The sequence below is a fragment of the Anabrus simplex genome, chromosome 7, assembly GCF_040414725.1.
Source record: "Anabrus simplex isolate iqAnaSimp1 chromosome 7, ASM4041472v1, whole genome shotgun sequence".
Classification (NCBI taxonomy): Eukaryota; Metazoa; Arthropoda; class Insecta; order Orthoptera; family Tettigoniidae; genus Anabrus; species Anabrus simplex.
Window position 1 is genome coordinate 230,011,864 of NC_090271.1, and position 17,908 is coordinate 230,029,771.

A 17,908-nucleotide genomic window follows, 5' to 3' on the forward strand; every position below is an offset into this window, starting at 1 on the left:
AATCCCTGTATTTAGCCTAAATAAAGGTCCTGTCTACACGCTTCTGGCATCTATCGGCTAATATTTCAACCCTAAGAGGAAACATACGGTTGCAAAAGTGCGTAACTCAAAATTCCGGATAAATACATCTATCGCTCGCATGGGAGTGGACTGGTTCTGGATAAAGATGTGTAACGCTTGGCGAAGGTTAAACATCTCTAGTATTACCTCAAGATTGAACAAATTTGGAAAATAATAATTTTGTGTGGCTATTTATAGCCGAGTGCAGCCCTTGTAAGGCAGACCCTCTGATGAGGGTGGGCGGCACCTGCCATGTGTAGGTAACTGTGTGTTATTGTGGTGGAGGATAGTGTTGTGTGTGGTGCGTGAGTTGCAGGAATGTTGGGGACAACACACACACACCCAGCCCTTGAGCCAATGGAATTAACCAATGAAGGTTTAAATCTCCGATCCGGCCAGGAATCGAACCCGGGACCCTCTGGACCAAAGGCCAGTATGCTAACCATTTACCCATAAACCTGGACATTTGGAAAATGAGAGTTAAATAAGACTTTAGTATTACTAGGGATTTTTAACTTGTACAATGAAGAGTATAGGCTAGAATTAGGACACAGATTATAATAGCAAGTCTAAGGATTTTTGTTAATGTTTTGTACCACTGAGGAAAGGAGAAGCTGAGCTTTCGAAACATGTACTGGAGGTAATATAATAAAATGTGAAGTACTGACAAGGCGGAAAGCGTTTTTCATAGATTCATTACCAGGACTTAATGTAATTTCATGCGCCTTAAACTGCATCATTTCATGATTTACAGCACTGCTGTTCTCTTGCTTCTCTATTCCATTTAATTAAGTTTACATTTTTTTAAATTTTCCTTTCTTCACTCTGTGGAAGAAATTAAATTTTTGTTTTTCTCAATATTTTGTCTCTCTGATTATGCTAATAATGAATCATACAAGGCTGTACTTAATATTTGCTGCTCGCTGCTCTCAGTCCACTTTCTGAAGCATATTCTAACACAATCAACTTGGAAGGATGCCATTCAACTTGTTCTCTTGCTCATTTTCACGCTTACTTGTGTACTGGATGCTTCCTAATTATGTACTACATGCTGCAAGGGTATTGAGACATGTAGAGTAGAGGAGAGAAGCCAAGCCCAATGTAGAGGCGGTGTAGAAGTGTGGGTTTTCCTGCACTTGCTGCCTGGTCACTAGAAAGATTTTTTTCCTTCTTGTTCCTCCCCTCTGCCAATTTTTTCTTCGCAATAATTGAAAATTATGGGGGGGGGGGGGTGTTATTTATAGGTGGGTAAATACAGTGGGCCGATTGCAGAAACGGCATTTAGACGATGTCTACGGTTAAACAATGCCTAAGTATGGCTGCCACATTGCAGAGACGTTATTTATCACTTAGACACTGTCTAAAACCGATGTTCAACCGGTCATGTTTAAACACTGCCGAGAGCACTGTTTAACCTCAAATGACAGGAGTGAATCACAATCAGAGGTTATGTACCGTGAAATATGTAATTTGTATTATCATGTTGAGACGATTCCGGGAAGAAAGGTTAGTCCGACGGCCTCTCTGTGGGTCGCCCGCTGCTAAATCGCAGCAATTCGTTTGACATGCACGGGGAGATAATAAAAAAATTAGGTTCCGCTTTACGAGAGACTTGTTTCTTGAGACTGACAAAGTGACAGTCCGGTAACTGTCAACTTGAATACAATTCTTGGCAATCGATATATTTTATTATATACATGGGGTAATTTCCATGGAATTATAGGTCACTTCGACTACATACATATCACAATTACGTGTCCCGATCGTCTGAGGGCTGTCACATACATCAACCGGGAGAGATTCACTTATATTTACTGCCAAGTAAACACACATAATAGTGAAAACTAAAAAGTAGGTTGTATGGGATTTTTACATATATAATCGCATAGGTTTTCGGTAACTATCAGATAGGAAAAGGCAAGTGGTGGTGATTATCGTTTAAAGAGGACTGGGGAAGAAGAGCCGTGGCCATAATAACAGCCCTAGTATTTGCCTGGTGTAAAAATGGGGAAACTACGGAAAACAATCTTCACGGCTGTCGATGATGCGTTTCGAATCTACGATCTCCAGAATGCAAGCTACATCTACATCTATATGGCCCGTACAACACACTCGGTTACACATTACTATTGCTTCATCTTCCCTTCGTCGGAGCTACCGTATTTATGAGTAGATTGCACTCACTGTAACATTATAATGAAAGCTACACTTCCCCGTATGGTGGCGTGTCGCTTTAGTGTCGATAATATTATGAGATTTAATTTGCACCGAAAGCGATACTCTTATCTGTGGGCAAGTCATGCTCAGCCATATTTGAGTAATGTGTAGAAGACAAACAGCTGACTGGCGTTCGGCGCGCGCACCGACGAATTTCATTGGTTGCGACAAGCAAAGAGTTGCATGAAAGATACTTCAGTCTCCATTTTCAAACCAAAATTGAAACTTTAAGGGATGTCTAGTTAAACATCGACTGAACATTGTTTATGCAATGGAAGACCGTGAATGATTTAGACGTTGTTTAGGTAGACGATGCCTAAGGCTTAAAACTAGTCATCGTTTCTGCAATCGGCCCAGTATGTTCTATCTTCATAATTTGCATCACAAATTCACTGCACACTCCCCTAGTTTCATAGAATATCTTCACAACTTTGATGGCTTCTAAACCATTACTCAATGTTGGGATAGATTTTTCTTGTTACTCCTCTTCATGGTCACTGTGGCCCTCACAGGACAAGATCTGTCTCAGTCTATTCATTATGTAAGGATGCAGATGAGGATGAAGTTGACAAGTTTTATGAAGCACTGAGTGACATCGTGGTCAGGGTCAACAGCAAGGATAGGAGGGTAGTGTTAATAGGGGATTTCAGTACAAAAGTTGGAAACAGAACTGAAGGTGATGGATAAATGTAGGGAAAATATGGAAGCTAAGAGGAATGGGAAGCGTTTACTTGACTTCTGTACTAGTATGTGATTAGCAGTTACGAATACATTCTTCAAGCATGAGGCTATTCACTGTTACACATGGGAGGGTAGGGGCACCAGATCCATGAAATGAAATGGCGTATGGCTTTTAGTGCCAGGAGTGTCCAAGGGAAAGTTCGGCTCGCCAGGTGCAGGTCTTTTGATTTGACTCCCGTGGGCGACCTGCACGTTGTGATGAGGATGAAATGATGATGAAGACGACACATACACCCAGCACCCATGCCAGCGAAATTAACCAATGATGGTTAAAATTCCCGACCCTGCCGGGAATCGAACCCTCCCCCCCGTGACCAAAGGCCAGCACACTAACCATTTAGCCATGGAGCCGGACACCAGATTCATAAGACACTATCATAATCGACTTTGAAATAAGCTGTGCCATTCTAACAAAACCATACTTAAGTCGCAATGGGAATTTAACATTGGCGACTAAAGGTAACCTTTCTTAAATGAAGTTCCTGCATTGTTTTCTTGTACCAAAATATGAAATAACCAGCTTGTGCATCTAGATAATGTTTAGTTACAATTACAGGCATTTACTTGGCAGCATATTTTGTAACTGGTAATTTTAACTAAGGTGGACTTCCTACATAGGAGCCTGATAAAATAGTGCTGTGATTTGTTTCTTCATGCTGACAAGTGCACTGCATAAAATAAAAATAACCATGTGGAGAGATATGTCAAGTTAACAAAGAAATAACTATTTTCTACCAGTCTGTCATATGATTATTTTTTTTGTGACTGGACTTTTTTGGTTTCATGAAAAGGAAGTACCGTGCAATAGATGTTGTCTCGGTCATTTAAGATAGCCTCACAGAGTCAAAACTAAACATAGCTGTCACTATCGGAAAATATATTTGTGAGCTGTTAATAAATATGTATTACTGGCAACATGGTTGGAAGAGAGTTCCTCAGATCACATCTTTCAGTCATTTTACTGTGAAAAAGAATATCATCATCATCAGTGTCTATGCAACCATTCTTTCCTGTCCTCAGTTCCTCATTTAATTTTATAATAAGAACCATAATGGAGACTCTGTGTCAAGTCTTAAAGGAACTTTTCCTCGGTCATCCTAGATCATTCTTCCCCGTGATTTTTCCTTCCAGCAGATTGGTAAGAAAGGTATTGTGTTGCAAGATGTGGCCAGTGAATTTAGCTCTTCTTCTTTGCATCGTTAACATCGGTAAATATATCATGTGTCAACAAAAATTGGACTCGCCAACTGTAATTGTGAAGATCTGCATGGCAGATAATCTTCCTAAGAACCTACTTAAGAAGTTGGAAGTAAAGGGCATGACTGCAGAAAGGACAAAATATCTGTTCAACAACATCTGAGAGTATTGCACAGCAGAAACAGGTGGTTTGTTGTGCCAAGGGTCAGGCGACATTACTGCCGCTGAACCTGGTCAAGCAGCAAGACGGATTGCGTTCACAAAAGAAAAACCGATACGTAATTAAGAACATTCCAGAAAAATGGCAAAAATTCAGTGTTTTTTAATTACAGGATTCAAGATAGATAAGAACTGGTGATGTAAACCATTAATTGGATACCGACTATGTGTAGTTTCAGAACAATCTTTGAAAATACCCATTAATATTATTATTATTATTAGCATTACTACTATTATAATAATTACTGTATCCTTATCTTATTTGTACATCTTAAGACAGAACTTCTGCGTATATGAGACCCGCAAGACTAAAACTTCCTTTTTCACATTTTTTTCAAATTTTGAACATGTTCACGTATTTAATTTCCGAGGAATAAAACTCCTGAATATTTATGATAATTATTTTAATATACAAAGCTGATATTCCTTTATGCAATGAAACAGATTTTCTTAAATCCTTAACATGTTATCAGAGTACTATACCCCATTTTCCAATGGATTTGTTCAAAATTTAATAAATTCTGTTTTACAACTTCAAAGTTACATAAAGTGACCAATTTTTAAGCTAGAGACTTCTGGTTTCTATGAAAAAGATCACAAATTTATCTACTATCAAAATATAAAATAAACTAAAAATTTGATTTTCCGACTTCAGGTATGGTTTCCTGGAGAGCGTCACATATATCAAGATATTTCATTAACTCCTCCGAGAAATTAACACAACCACCAATATTGCACAATGAAGCATATAATTGCCATAAGATGATCGTAAATCACATGTCAGGTTCCACCCAACATTCAACCTCCTCGAGAAAAACATAACATCAGGGCCGTTCTGCCAGGTGACCAGTAAAGGTTAAAGGTTTTTAAATATGTACTGTAATTCAGGTACCCAACCTACCTGAAGAGTATTTAAAGGTTTATATTGTTATGTTTGTTGTAGTCTGCTACTTGTTTCTGAGTATACAGGCTGTATCATAACTATACCGACAAAAATGTCAGGGATGCTCTTCGTGTTGTGTTAAGAACGATGGTGCAGTCGGATTGGCGGAGAAAATTTTTCTTTTCAAGAAAATGAGATTACTTTGTTACTTCTGGGCGCGGATTAAATTGATGAAATTGCTGTATCTGCTGTGCCAGGGAGCCAGCCTCTGCCTGTTGCTGAGCGTTAGAGAAGGGAAGGGAGGGGAGGTGGGAAGTGGGATACAGAGGTAATGCAAGACATATCGCACATTCTGAACAGAGTCCAAAGGTCACTACTAAACATTGTGAACTGCGCAGTGAAGTACGGGGGGTGGGGACATACTGAACCTCTACTGTAAACCAACTATTGGGGGTATACTTTCCTTTGTTCAGTATTTCATTCCATTTACAATGTTATGAGTGAACGCAAACACAATCAAGGGGCGGCAATGTTGCATATTTGAGTATGTTGTATAATAAAGAACGTTACTGTGATCAACAGACAAGAGGAGAAATGATATGGTGTATTTCTTGACCGACAAGTGTGTCTTAATTACAGTGTGTTCTTGTGCTGTGTGTGCAGTTACGGCTGTTTAATAAATGAACTGTGGATATTGCCTTTAAAGACAAGGACAATCCTGTGAGTCGGATGAGGAAATTTGTACATCCGCGCGGAGCATTATCTCCGTCTCCATCCTACACCCCACTTCCTCCCCTTCTCTTCCCAGAAGCACGGTAGTGGCTCGTGCTCTGGTATAGCAAATACGGCAAGTTTGTCAATTTGAATCGCGTGCCCGGAAGTAACAGAGTAACTTCATTTTCTCAAAAAGAAAAATTTTCTCCCCCAATCAGACCGCACCATCATTCTTAACATAACACGAAGAGCATACCTGTTTTTTTGTCAGTATAGTTCTGATACACCCTGTATAAATTCTCATGCTTTCAATCCACTAGCATTCAATACTGTTTGTGCTTCTGCTGACTGAACGAACCAATTCGAGCATGAAACATGCATCCACACAGATTGCACTCGATTGATGGAGGAGGACAGGGCTGTATCTGATGGAGTATGTGTAACTGTTGTTTCACCTCTTCATGTTGTTCTTGTTCAAATAATTCAACAGATATAGAGGTGGTTTGGTACCAAAGTGAGAGATCCTGGCAAGTGTGTCCCAGGTTTTGGGGTTGATGTCTGTGACCTTCATGGTTTGTTTAAGCTGGTCTTTATTCAGTGCTTCAAAGGGGCACCACAGGGTCTCATACCTGAGAAAAATTCAGAAACTGGCAAGGAAGCCTGGTGTTGCTGATACAGCACACATGCTCAGTCCACCAAAGCCAGCGACAGAGGCTTCTACACTGTTCATACACACTTTTTCAAGAATTTCAAAATTGGAGACATGGTTCTCCCATGATGGTATTCACCTGCAATTACGTGCATGGTACTCTTCATACTTCTGTTTATTTTCTCTCTCAACCGAATATGGATGACAATGATGTTTTAGTAACTTCATCACATATAGATTTCAGCTGCTAATTCTTTTAAACACAATAATTGTGTAAAAATACTTTAAATCACCCACTTTTATGGAGTCTTCTTATAATTCATTATTTTCTATTAGAGTTAAAGATGGTACCGACCTTTTACTGTATTCAACTCGTGTCAAATGTTCATCTTCACGATCCTATGTACCAGTGAATCTTGTGTACAACTACACGTTGGACCTCCCTATTATTTTATAATTGTCAAGAGACTATCAGATATGCTTTTAAAAATCGCAACCTATGCTCCACAAAAATATCTGACTGTTTACAACCCCCATTTTTTTCTATTCTTTTAAACCTACTAATCACATAAAAAACTCTCTCTCGAAGTGGCAGCTCCAAGAAGTTACCATAATTATCTCATGGCCTAGTGAGAAACAAGCACAGTTATAAATTTTCATAGACTATTTCTTATTGACTTTTTAAACAAAGGTATACAAGTGCGAGTCATAACACCCCTGAAAACCTCGGCTGGCTGTCTTGAGTACCAAGAAATATTTCAAAACATTACTTAAATAAAACCAGTATACTTTCAGTCAAAATATTCATTAACTTTTAAAGGAAGTACGCCCTTAAGTGAATAGCAAATGTCTCTATGAAAGGGCATGTTTAAAATAAATGTACTTTGTCTTGTTTTATTTACTTTTTTTACTAAACATATGCTTCATTTTAATTTTGTTTTCAGTTCTGTAGATAGTATTTCCTCTACTACTACTACTACTACTACTACTACTACTACTACTACTACTACTACCACTACCAGCAGCAGCACCACCACTACAACTATCTTCAGTTTATTCCAGGCATTGCAGGGCTCACGAGAGCCACCTCGGCTCAAATTTCGCCAAAGGCTTCAGGCCTCAGTTTCCAGGTGAAAGTTCTACTCCATGATCAATTAGAGTTTGACCTTTGGCCATCGGGGTGGAAAGGCAGCGACTAAACCACTATGCTATTCATCGCTGCCCCACTTCCTTACTTTTCCTAACAGTCTTCCAAGTGTTTTCTTGGGGCACTCTTGGATAATGCAGAGGAGGAATGAGGACGAGCAGCTGTTTACTCTGTCGACTAGTCCAAGCCACTCCTTGTTAAAAACAGTATGTTCCTTAATGCCTTTTAAGGACTGAAGGTACAATACAGCTCGACTGCACAGAATAATGCACATGGTTCACCCAAGAGAACTCACACCTGTGTAAATCAATGTAGCAGATTCATCCTGTGTCACAATACGTACAGCTGTAAGCTTGCATTTGGGAGAAGGTGGGTTCAAACCCCACCATTGGCAGCCCTGAAGATGGTCTTCTGTATCTTATGGCCACGGTTGCTTCCTACTCAATTCAAGCCCTTTCTTATCCTACCATCACCAAAAACCTATTTGAGTTAGTGTGTCATTAAACTGCTAGAAAAAAAAAAAAAAAAAACCAACCTTACAAGATGGCATTAGGTTCCAGAGATGTGTTGTATAATGTAAAGAAAAGAAACTTTTTAGAGCAACTTACCGCTTTATAATCAAGGAACATTTCCTTAAAAGCCAGGAAGTCTGAAAATGTATACAGCATTTCAAACACCTCTCCATCAAGATCTTCTCTTCTTTGTCTGGAACATTCCAATTTTTGTTCAACAACTGATAAAAGAATTCTAACAACAAATTTATACTATCCCATGAATGGCTGTTCTCAAAGTAACTGATTTGTTACCGAAAACTGTAAATCGATTAAATGTTTTAAGAAAAAACTGAAGGAATATTACTCCTATACAGATATCTTAATATAACCTGTATATAACTTACTTTAAATAATACATCAGTGTTACTGCACATATCGCATTAACAATTATATTTAAGTAATTTTATAACTTATTTGTGTTTTAACTTAACATTATTGTAGCATTTTATTTATATTTGTTGAAATTGTGTATAGAGGGCAGCACATCGCTTCTAGGACTGTTTTCTGGCGCGAGTGACTGACTAGGGATGGGGAGAAGCGCGTTAGACATGCCGCGAGTAACATGTGGAGACAACAGTCTCATAAAATAATTGCACAACAGTGCTAACATTTCAAGTGCAGCCAAACCATTGGCACAATAATAATTACGTCTTCAAGTGTAAAGAATATTTCTAGTGTTTTTTTTTTTTGTGTCAGTGCATACCTCATGTGTAAATATAAGTGTGTATGTACAAGAAATACTTACAGTACAAGTATGTTCTTTTTTGTTCACATACAACTGAATAAATAAGTGACTTGTGTGCTATTTAGGTTTTTACATACTGTATTTTCTTAATATCATTTAAGTGGTCCTCCGAAAGTACTTTATTATGTGGTTATCATATGCGACCACCAGAGGTAAGGTTAGATCGGAAACAAAACAACAGTTTTCATCTCGGTCAAACAATTAGTATATTGTCCATATTTAATTTCTTACAGCCATGCAATATCTAAATATACTTCTGAAAAACTATGATGCTGACATGTTAAAAAAAAACCATGAGTTATCCAAAAATGTACTTGTCACTTTACTGAAAAAGCTGTAGTATATGAAATGTAATTATTGTGTCACTTTAACAAAAGTATGTACTGTACTGTCCCTATCATGAGCCCGAGGCTCATGGGACCTTTTGTCACCAATATATAAATAAATAAGTAAATACATCCCACTAATATGATCAAATATGAAACCTAGATGCCAAATGTGCTGGTGTCAAAGTGCATATTAGAAAGATGTTTATGAAGACTTACGTGTGGAGTATAGTACTGTATAGAAGTGAAACATAAACAATAACTAGCATGGAAAGAAAGGAATGAAAGCTTTTGAATGTGGTGTTACAGAAGAACGTTGAAGGTCAGATGGGTAGATCAGATCGCAATGAACTGAATTGGTGAAAGAAGAACGATCTGGCAAAATTTGACCAGAAGAAGAGCTAGATTAATAGGACACATCTTGAGACACCTAGGACTTGTTCAGTTAGATTTTGAGGGAAGTGTAGGTGGTAAGAACAGTAGAGATAGACCATGGGATGAATATTGCAAACAGATCAGAGCAGATGTAAGAGATAGTAGTTGCATAGATACAAAAAGGTTAGCACAGGATGCAGTGGTGTGGAGAGCTGCATTAAACCAACTTATGAACTGATCAACAACAATATAATTTTTCTTCAGCATATCTCATGTAAGATACTCTTATAAAGAATTTATGATATACATTGTAAAAGCACAAGATTCTAAGATGCTAGTTCTAAAGTCTAAAGGGATATGTTGACACATATGTACTCATATGAGAGTTCCTTTCAATATAATATTACCAGTTAAAATGTGTAACTGTTAGCAGAAAAACAGGTACATGAAAATATTGAAAGTTCCCTTCAAAGAGAGTTTAGGACTCCTACTACCAACAAGTTCAGTCTGATGGCTTGTTAACTTTCTCACTCTGGCGAAACAAGAGCAGAAGAGCTTTCAATATCAAACTTGCGTTCTTCAACGTTACTTGGGGATTTTGAATAATTATCTGCATACATTTCATTAAATATTTCTTCCAGATCTAAACATGCATTCGGTCTGGGAAGTGCCATCTCTCTCTCTCTCTCTCTCTCTCTCTCTCTCACACACACACACGGCTCTTTGAAGGACATAAACGCGAAGTCGGTAAACTAAGAAAATTAATTAAAACAGAAGAAGAACGAAAAGTAAATGTAGCATGGAATAAACAAAAAATAAACGTAGCATGGAATAAACAAAAAATAAACAAAACCTTCAACACAGAGATTTATTAACCTTGACCGCTAGCTTTGAGGAAAGCTTGGGGTGGTTGGCCCTGCCTTTTGTACGGGATACTTTCGTCCTCACATTTGTTCGTGATGTTAAGACTTAACAAGCTCACTTTAAAAAAGTATTGTGTATCATTTTCATTTGTACAGAGCTCCTGATTGGTAAATATTGCGTATCATCATTCATACAAATCTTCTCGTCATTTTAGATCCGTGGCTTTGGACATAGCACCAGCAGAGTTCCTTCTTGTCTTAACACATTGCTAACTGGTTGTTCCTTTCACTGCACATCACAAGTGCCCAACATAATGTGAGCAACATAATGTGAAAGACCATGCATAGAATCAAATGAGCCTGGCTTTGTTAACCTTTTACTGATTGTGATAAAATTTACTGGATTCTTCAGGAGTCCTAATAATGTTTTCTGGAGTGGTAAGTTATGTAGTAATGATATCGGTGAAGGGGCACACAGCAACTTGTACAGATTTCATGTTGTTTTGAAGGGTGTATATCCTCAGTACCACTACTCACTCTTTCCTCAAAAGAGCTTTCGATATCAAACTTGTGTTCTTCAACGTTACTTGGGGATTCTGAATAATTATCTGAATACATTTCATTAAATATTTCTTCCAGATCTAAACATGCATTCGGTCTGGAAAGTGCCATCTTACAACCCTCCCACATGGCTCTTTGAAGGACATAAACTTGAAGTCGGTAAACTAAGAAAATTAATTAAAACAGAAGAAGAACGGAAAGTAAATGTAGCATTAAACAAAACCTACAACACAGATTTATCAACCTCAACCGCTAGCTTGTTTCACAAGTTCCTACAGATATCACCGAATGTACAAGTCTCGTGAACCAGAGTTAACTCGGGACCCATCAGCAACATTCAACCAGCTAAACACGAGTAGACTTGGGTCCCGTCAGCAATGTGTTAATCTTCTTCAAAGTCACTATCTTGTGTGATAGTAAGAGCTTCCTCCACAGTATACAGTTTCACTAACATTATGAATACGGTACCAAAACGCTTAGAAACTACACATAAAAGTGCTAATACATAAGCGATGAACAGCAACTATGTGGCAAGTGATGAGTAGGGAGGTCACTCAAACCCTTTCCCTTGAACTGACTGCCTGTGACAGCTGGTGACTTTACTAATAAATACAGACTGACAAGATAATTGTTATTATGAAGATCAAACTTCTCCAGCAGTTTATCATTGCAAAGCCTAGAAGAGCAGAACAAACACATGACTGCTATTGTTGTAGCAGTCCACCAGAGTGAAAAGGTTAAAAACCACCATAATCTGCATGAGTAATGAAGTTTGATTTCATCCTAGTAGACATGTAAATTTACAAATTTACAAATGAAATCCCATGCTACATGAAGTTCTCCTTACAAATGTCATTCCTTACATGCTAATGTGGTGGCAAAACAATGAGTATCACCTCCATTCTTTATCTATGTAATAAAAGATACAAGTAACTTACTCTAGCTGTTTGACAAATGTCTCCATAGAAAATTCTGGTATTTTACTTGCAAGCTGCGATTCGATGTGTTTCTCTACAACTTCTATCTGTAAAATAAACACATCAATCAGTATTTTGATTTCAATTTTATATTTGATTATTGTTTTGGCTCCAAGAAGGATCTTTCTATTTTTTTAAATGTGGAATTAAAGCAAAATAAGCTCAAATGGTGGAACTATTTTGTTTGTTGTTTATATGAAAATCTCAGTCCAACATTTTTGTGTTCTATATGCTTTATAATAAAAATTAAAATAATGAAAAGAGTTTTAAAATTTGTATTTAGAAAACAAGGGTCTTCATCCTCTAAGCATAATACAGTATACACACTCTGTTCAAAAGTATCCAGACAGCCCTCTAGAACCTAAATGTCGCCATGACTGCTGCAGAGGGACTGATATTGTTCGGTGCTATGAGATAACTTCAGAATGGGTGGCGCAAGGGAACTTAGCAACTTTGAAGTTGCAATGGTTATTGGTTGCCACGTCAGAAAGCACTCAGTCTCAGTGCCATTTCTGCCATATGCAAGTCGCTGAAGTTGACTGTCGGGGACATGACTTTTGAAGTGGAAATGAGGAGATACAACCACAACAAATCCTAGGCCATGAAGGAGACGAGTACTGAAGAAAGTGGTATGGGAAAATCACATGACGTGTGATATCACCTGTGAAGTCCATTGTGTCACTAATAGTGCAGCTAGCATCATGACAGTGCATCAGAAGATACAAGGACTGGAGGTCAACACTCAAGCACCCATCCACAAACTGCTCATTTCCCCAGTGAATTGTATGAAAGAGTTCCACTGGTTTGCGAACGATTGGAGATGTGTAATTTGGAGTGATGATTCACACCATACCATGTGGCAGTCAGAAAGGAGTGTTTGGAAAGGGTGAATGCCAGGCAATCAATACATGCCAGCCTGTACTGTACCCAAAGTAAAATTTTACAGATGTTTTAAATGCTACAACTGTGTCAAGACCCAACTGGGCAAAACAGATTGTTTTGAACACAGAAGTGTACTATCACCTTTACTGTTTGTAACTGTAATGAGGACAGCAAAAGCAGATTATGGAGGTACAAGCATGAGTACAAAGTTATTTGCTCATGATATTATAATATGGGGAAATGGTAAGAAAGAAGAGCAAGAACAAGAGTTCTTCACACAGTAAATGGGATTAGAATCTGTGTAGATAAAGCAAAACAATTCTGATAACAAAAGGAGAGAGAGAAATCGGATACAAATACGTTGTGGGAAAACATCTAATTAGGAAGTGAATCCTAGACTGGAAATGGAAATCAGCAGGATACAATTTGGGAGTGTCTTTTGTCACAGAGTTCTCAATCTACTGTGAAAAGAAAAAAGTAAAGACTATTCTGATATACATGCCAAGGACCAAGAAGGATGGAAATCAAATACAGGCAGCAGAAATGAAATTTCTGAGATAGGTCACAGAAAACAAAGAGAGATAGAGTTCCGTATCTGTCCCGTGAAAGTGCTGTCTTGATAGTAAGCGATGGATTCAAAACAGCGTTTGCGGTTATTTACTGTGCATGAGAAAATGAAAGTTGTAAGTGAAGCTGAAATATGCGGAAATCATGCCGTTGGCAGAAAATACGATATTAATGAATCTTGTATTCGTGATTGGTGGAAAAAGTAGGAAAAACTTCTAAAAAGTAACGGCAATAGCCGAGCGTTCCACAGGCAGAGTGTAGTGTTTCCGGAAATTGAAGAACGATGCCACAAATTTGTGATAGAAAAATGTGAGTTAGGATATGGTGTTTCTAGTGAAATGTGTCAATTGAAAGCACTAGAGATTTCAAAAGAACTCAAAGCACAGAGTTTTACTGCAAGCTGCAGATGGATCCGGAACTTTTATCGGAGAAAGGGATTGTACATTCAGAGACGTACGTGTATTTCATGTCTCCCTGGGATGTATGAAGAAAAATTAACGGCCTTCCAGCGTCACATTATTCATTTGAGGAAGCAAAATTCTTATTTGCTGTCGCCAATTGGGAATGCTGACCAGACACCTGTCTATTTTGAAATGCCGTTGGAAACAGTGGATACGGAGGGTTCTAAAAGTGTAATCATCAGAACAGGTGGTAACAAAAAGCAAAGTATAACCATCAGAACAGATGGTAACAAAAAGCAAACGATGCACAGCAATGCTGTGCGTATTAGCGATGGAACCAAACTCCCTCCATATGTGGTTCTGAAAAGGAAAACACTTCCGAAAGGAAACTTGCCGTCCGGTGTTATTGTTAGAACACGAGTCCGACTGAATGGACAGTGCGTTAGTTGAGGACTGGGTGAAGTGTGTTTGGCAATATCGTCCGGGAGCTTTGTTACAAAAACGAAACATGCTAGTGTTGGACAGTTACCGATGACATACAACCGACGCTGTAAAAGATACGATGAAGAAAGGAAAAACCGATCTTGCAATAATTCCCGAAGGACTCACTTCTATTCTACAGCTGTTGGATGTGTGTGTGAACCGGTCTTTCAAAACTGCAATGAAACAGTTATACACCGAATGGATGTCTGTCTGATGGTGATCACGCGTTAACACCAACCGGACGAGTGAAGAGGCCTGAAGTGGGACTAATATGCAACTGGATCAAGACCGCATGGGCGTGCATTCCTAACGATCTAGTGTCCAAAAGCTTTAAGAAATGTGGAATTTCAAATTCAGTGGACGGTAGTGAGGACGACTATTTTGTGGAAAGATGCCAGCTACGAAAGTTCCTATGGTGAAACTTCAGATGATAGTGAATTGTGAATGATCTGAGTATTGAACCAATTTTATTTACAATTTTTGTGATGATTTTATTAATTGTAAGCTGTTTGAATTTATATTTGTGGTATATTTGAAGAAAATGAAATAAGTATGTAAATTATTTGATTTTTTATTTTTTTTCCGTATTTTGCCGTCTCAAATTTAGGGTGCGGGTCTTATTCGGTGGCAGGTGGTATTCAGGATTATACGGTATTGAAAATTATTTATTCTATCATACATGTTTCATGAACAATATGCATTCCCTTCACCAGTGAAGTCAAATCAAGGAATAAAAAATAATATAACACTATGTTTTCTTTAGCCCACAATTTAAAGTATTGTATCCTAATTCACCATATCAATGAATAAACAAACTAGTGAAATATTATGAAAATTATCATTACATAAAATTTAATATTTTGATGAATTAAATGAGAATACCTAAATAAATTTAACATCAAATTTTTCTTCTTTTCTTTCTTAAGTGATGAATGGGAGACTACTGGCAAAAATGAGGGCAATTGGACTAGACAAAAGTGACTGAATGGGTTGCTATATTTCTAGAAAATAGATCTCAGAGAATTAGAGTAGACGAAGCTTTATCTGGCCCTGTAATAATTAAGAGGGGAATTCCTCAGGGCAGTAAAGAATTGGAATCAGATGTAAGGCTTTTTGCAGATGATGCTATTCTGTATAGAGTAAGAAATACATTACAAGACTGTGAACAACTGCAACGTGACCTTGATAATGTTGTGAGATGGACAGCAGGCAACGGTATGTTGATAAACAGGGTTAAAAGTCATGCTGTGAGTTTCACAAATAGGAAAAGTCCTCTCAGTTTTAATTACTGCGTTGATGGGGTGAAAGTTCCTTTTGGGGATCATTGTAAGTATCTAGGTGTTAATATAAGGAAAGATCTTCATTGGGATAATCATATAAATGGGATTGTAAATAAAGGGTACAGATCTCTGCACATGGTTATGAGGGTGTTTAGGGTTTGTAGTAAGGATGTAAAGGAGAGGGCATATAAGTCTCTGGTAAGACCTCAACTAGAGTATGGTTCCAGTGTATGGGACCCTCACCAGGATTACCTGATTCAAGAACTGGAAAAATTCGAAAGAAAAGCAGCTCGATTTGTTCTGGGTGATTTCCAACAAAAGAGTAGCGTTACAAAAATGTTGCAAAGTTTGGGCTGGCAAGAATTGGGAGAAAGAAGACAAGCTGCTCGACTAAGTGGTATGTAAGTAAAATTCTTTCTTGCATAAAATTACTGTGTCCACCTATTCAATACAATTATGTTTTGTAGTGATTAAATTCTACATGAAATATAAACACTAGTTAGGGACATGTTTTGCCCTAGTTTTGGGCATCTTCAGCCTAATACTAATCTTAAGGTCGTCTTAAATCTATTAACATTGGAACTTAATACTAAACTTAAATTAATATCAAATACTAAATACAATGGTCTTGTGCTTAAGTTCCAATGTTAATAGATTTAAGACTTGACCTTAAGATTAGTATTAGGCTGAAGATGCCCAAAACTAGGCCAAAACATGTCCCTAACTAGTGTTTGTATTTCATGTAGAATTTAATCACTATAAAATATAATAGTATTGAATAGGTGGACACAGTAATTTTATTCAAGAAAGAATTTTACTTATTGTATCTTCAATACGGAACAAAATGAGATTAGTTACTTGTAAGTGGTATGTTTACAAGCTGTCAGCGGAGAGATGGCGTGGAATGACATTAGTAGACGAGTAAGTTTGAGTGGCGTCTTTAAAAGTAGGAAAGATCACAATATGAAGATAAAGTTGGAATTCAAGAGGACAAATTGGGGAAAATATTCATTTATAGGAAGGGGATTGGAATAACTTACCAAGGGAGATGTTCAATAAATTTCCAATTTCTTTGAAATCATTTAAGAAAAGGCTAGGAAAACAACAGATAGGGAATATGCTACCTGGGCGACTGCAGATTAGTACTGATTGATTGATTGATTGAAACGCTAGTTTATACAAAGTTTATACATCAGAGGGTGTATGACAGGGATATGTTACAGGGATACTATCCCTGTAGTGAAAGGCTATACTGACAATTAAGATAAGCTCCAGATTTCAAGTTCCTAAGTACAGTATTAAACAGAAATATAGCAAAGTATTTTGAAGTTTTATTGACCTTGCATTATTTCCAACAGACTGAAAATCTTCAAATTTATATAATACTTTTATTGTTCTCCTGTATGATTTTATCAGCTGTAAGAAGAGTTAGCTCTCATCTTGAAGATCACATAATGGATCACTCAACTTTGTTAATACATTCACCACTGGAGACTCTTTTAAGCGTCAGACCGACCTGCGAGCCCATGCAGCTGATGCTGATAAGCGTGTGTGACCTCATGTTGCACAATGCATAACATATTATCTGGCGTAACAAACATTAGGGATTCTCTTGATTTCAAACTTTTAAAACTACTTTCTACAATTAAATTTATTTCTTCTGCACATGACCACATATTGTTTTACCAAAACATAGACTTTAACTCTTAATAGCAGTCTTCTGTAAATCATAATTGTGTATGAAAAATGAACAGGCAAATAACTCCTAAATGTTCTCTAAAATGCATTACAGCGCAATCTCTTTTTGAGCCTGAGAACTATGTAAGCTATTACTTTTCATATATGCTTCCGATATCACCGTGCCATCTACTCCTCAACATTGCAACTGTGACAATGCTCCCCTGCCACTTCACCAGGGTGTAATAATTTTGCTCTCTATGGGTTTGTTTATTTCCCCCTCTAAATCGGCATCTGTTCGCCTGGAGGACAATGAACATTTGAAATGAAAAGTGGAATTTAAGTTATGCATTAATTCATTGAGTTATAAATACTAATTACTGTTTCAGT

General features: G+C 37.6%; 1 protein-coding gene across 2 annotated transcripts in view; it reads right to left on the reverse strand.

Moving 5' to 3' along the window:
* LOC136877499 (ADP-ribosylation factor-like protein 2-binding protein) overlaps positions 1–17,908 on the reverse strand; it is a 50,572-nt gene that overhangs the window by 3,168 nt on the left and 29,496 nt on the right. For both annotated transcript variants that reach the window (XM_067151602.2, XM_067151603.2), the window contains exons 4-5: positions 12,190–12,275; positions 8,436–8,532 (exon numbers count right to left, since the gene is read on the reverse strand). In XM_067151602.2, the coding sequence (XP_067007703.1) occupies positions 8,436–8,532; positions 12,190–12,275 (183 nt within the window). The remainder of the gene's footprint in view (positions 1–8,435; positions 8,533–12,189; positions 12,276–17,908) is intronic.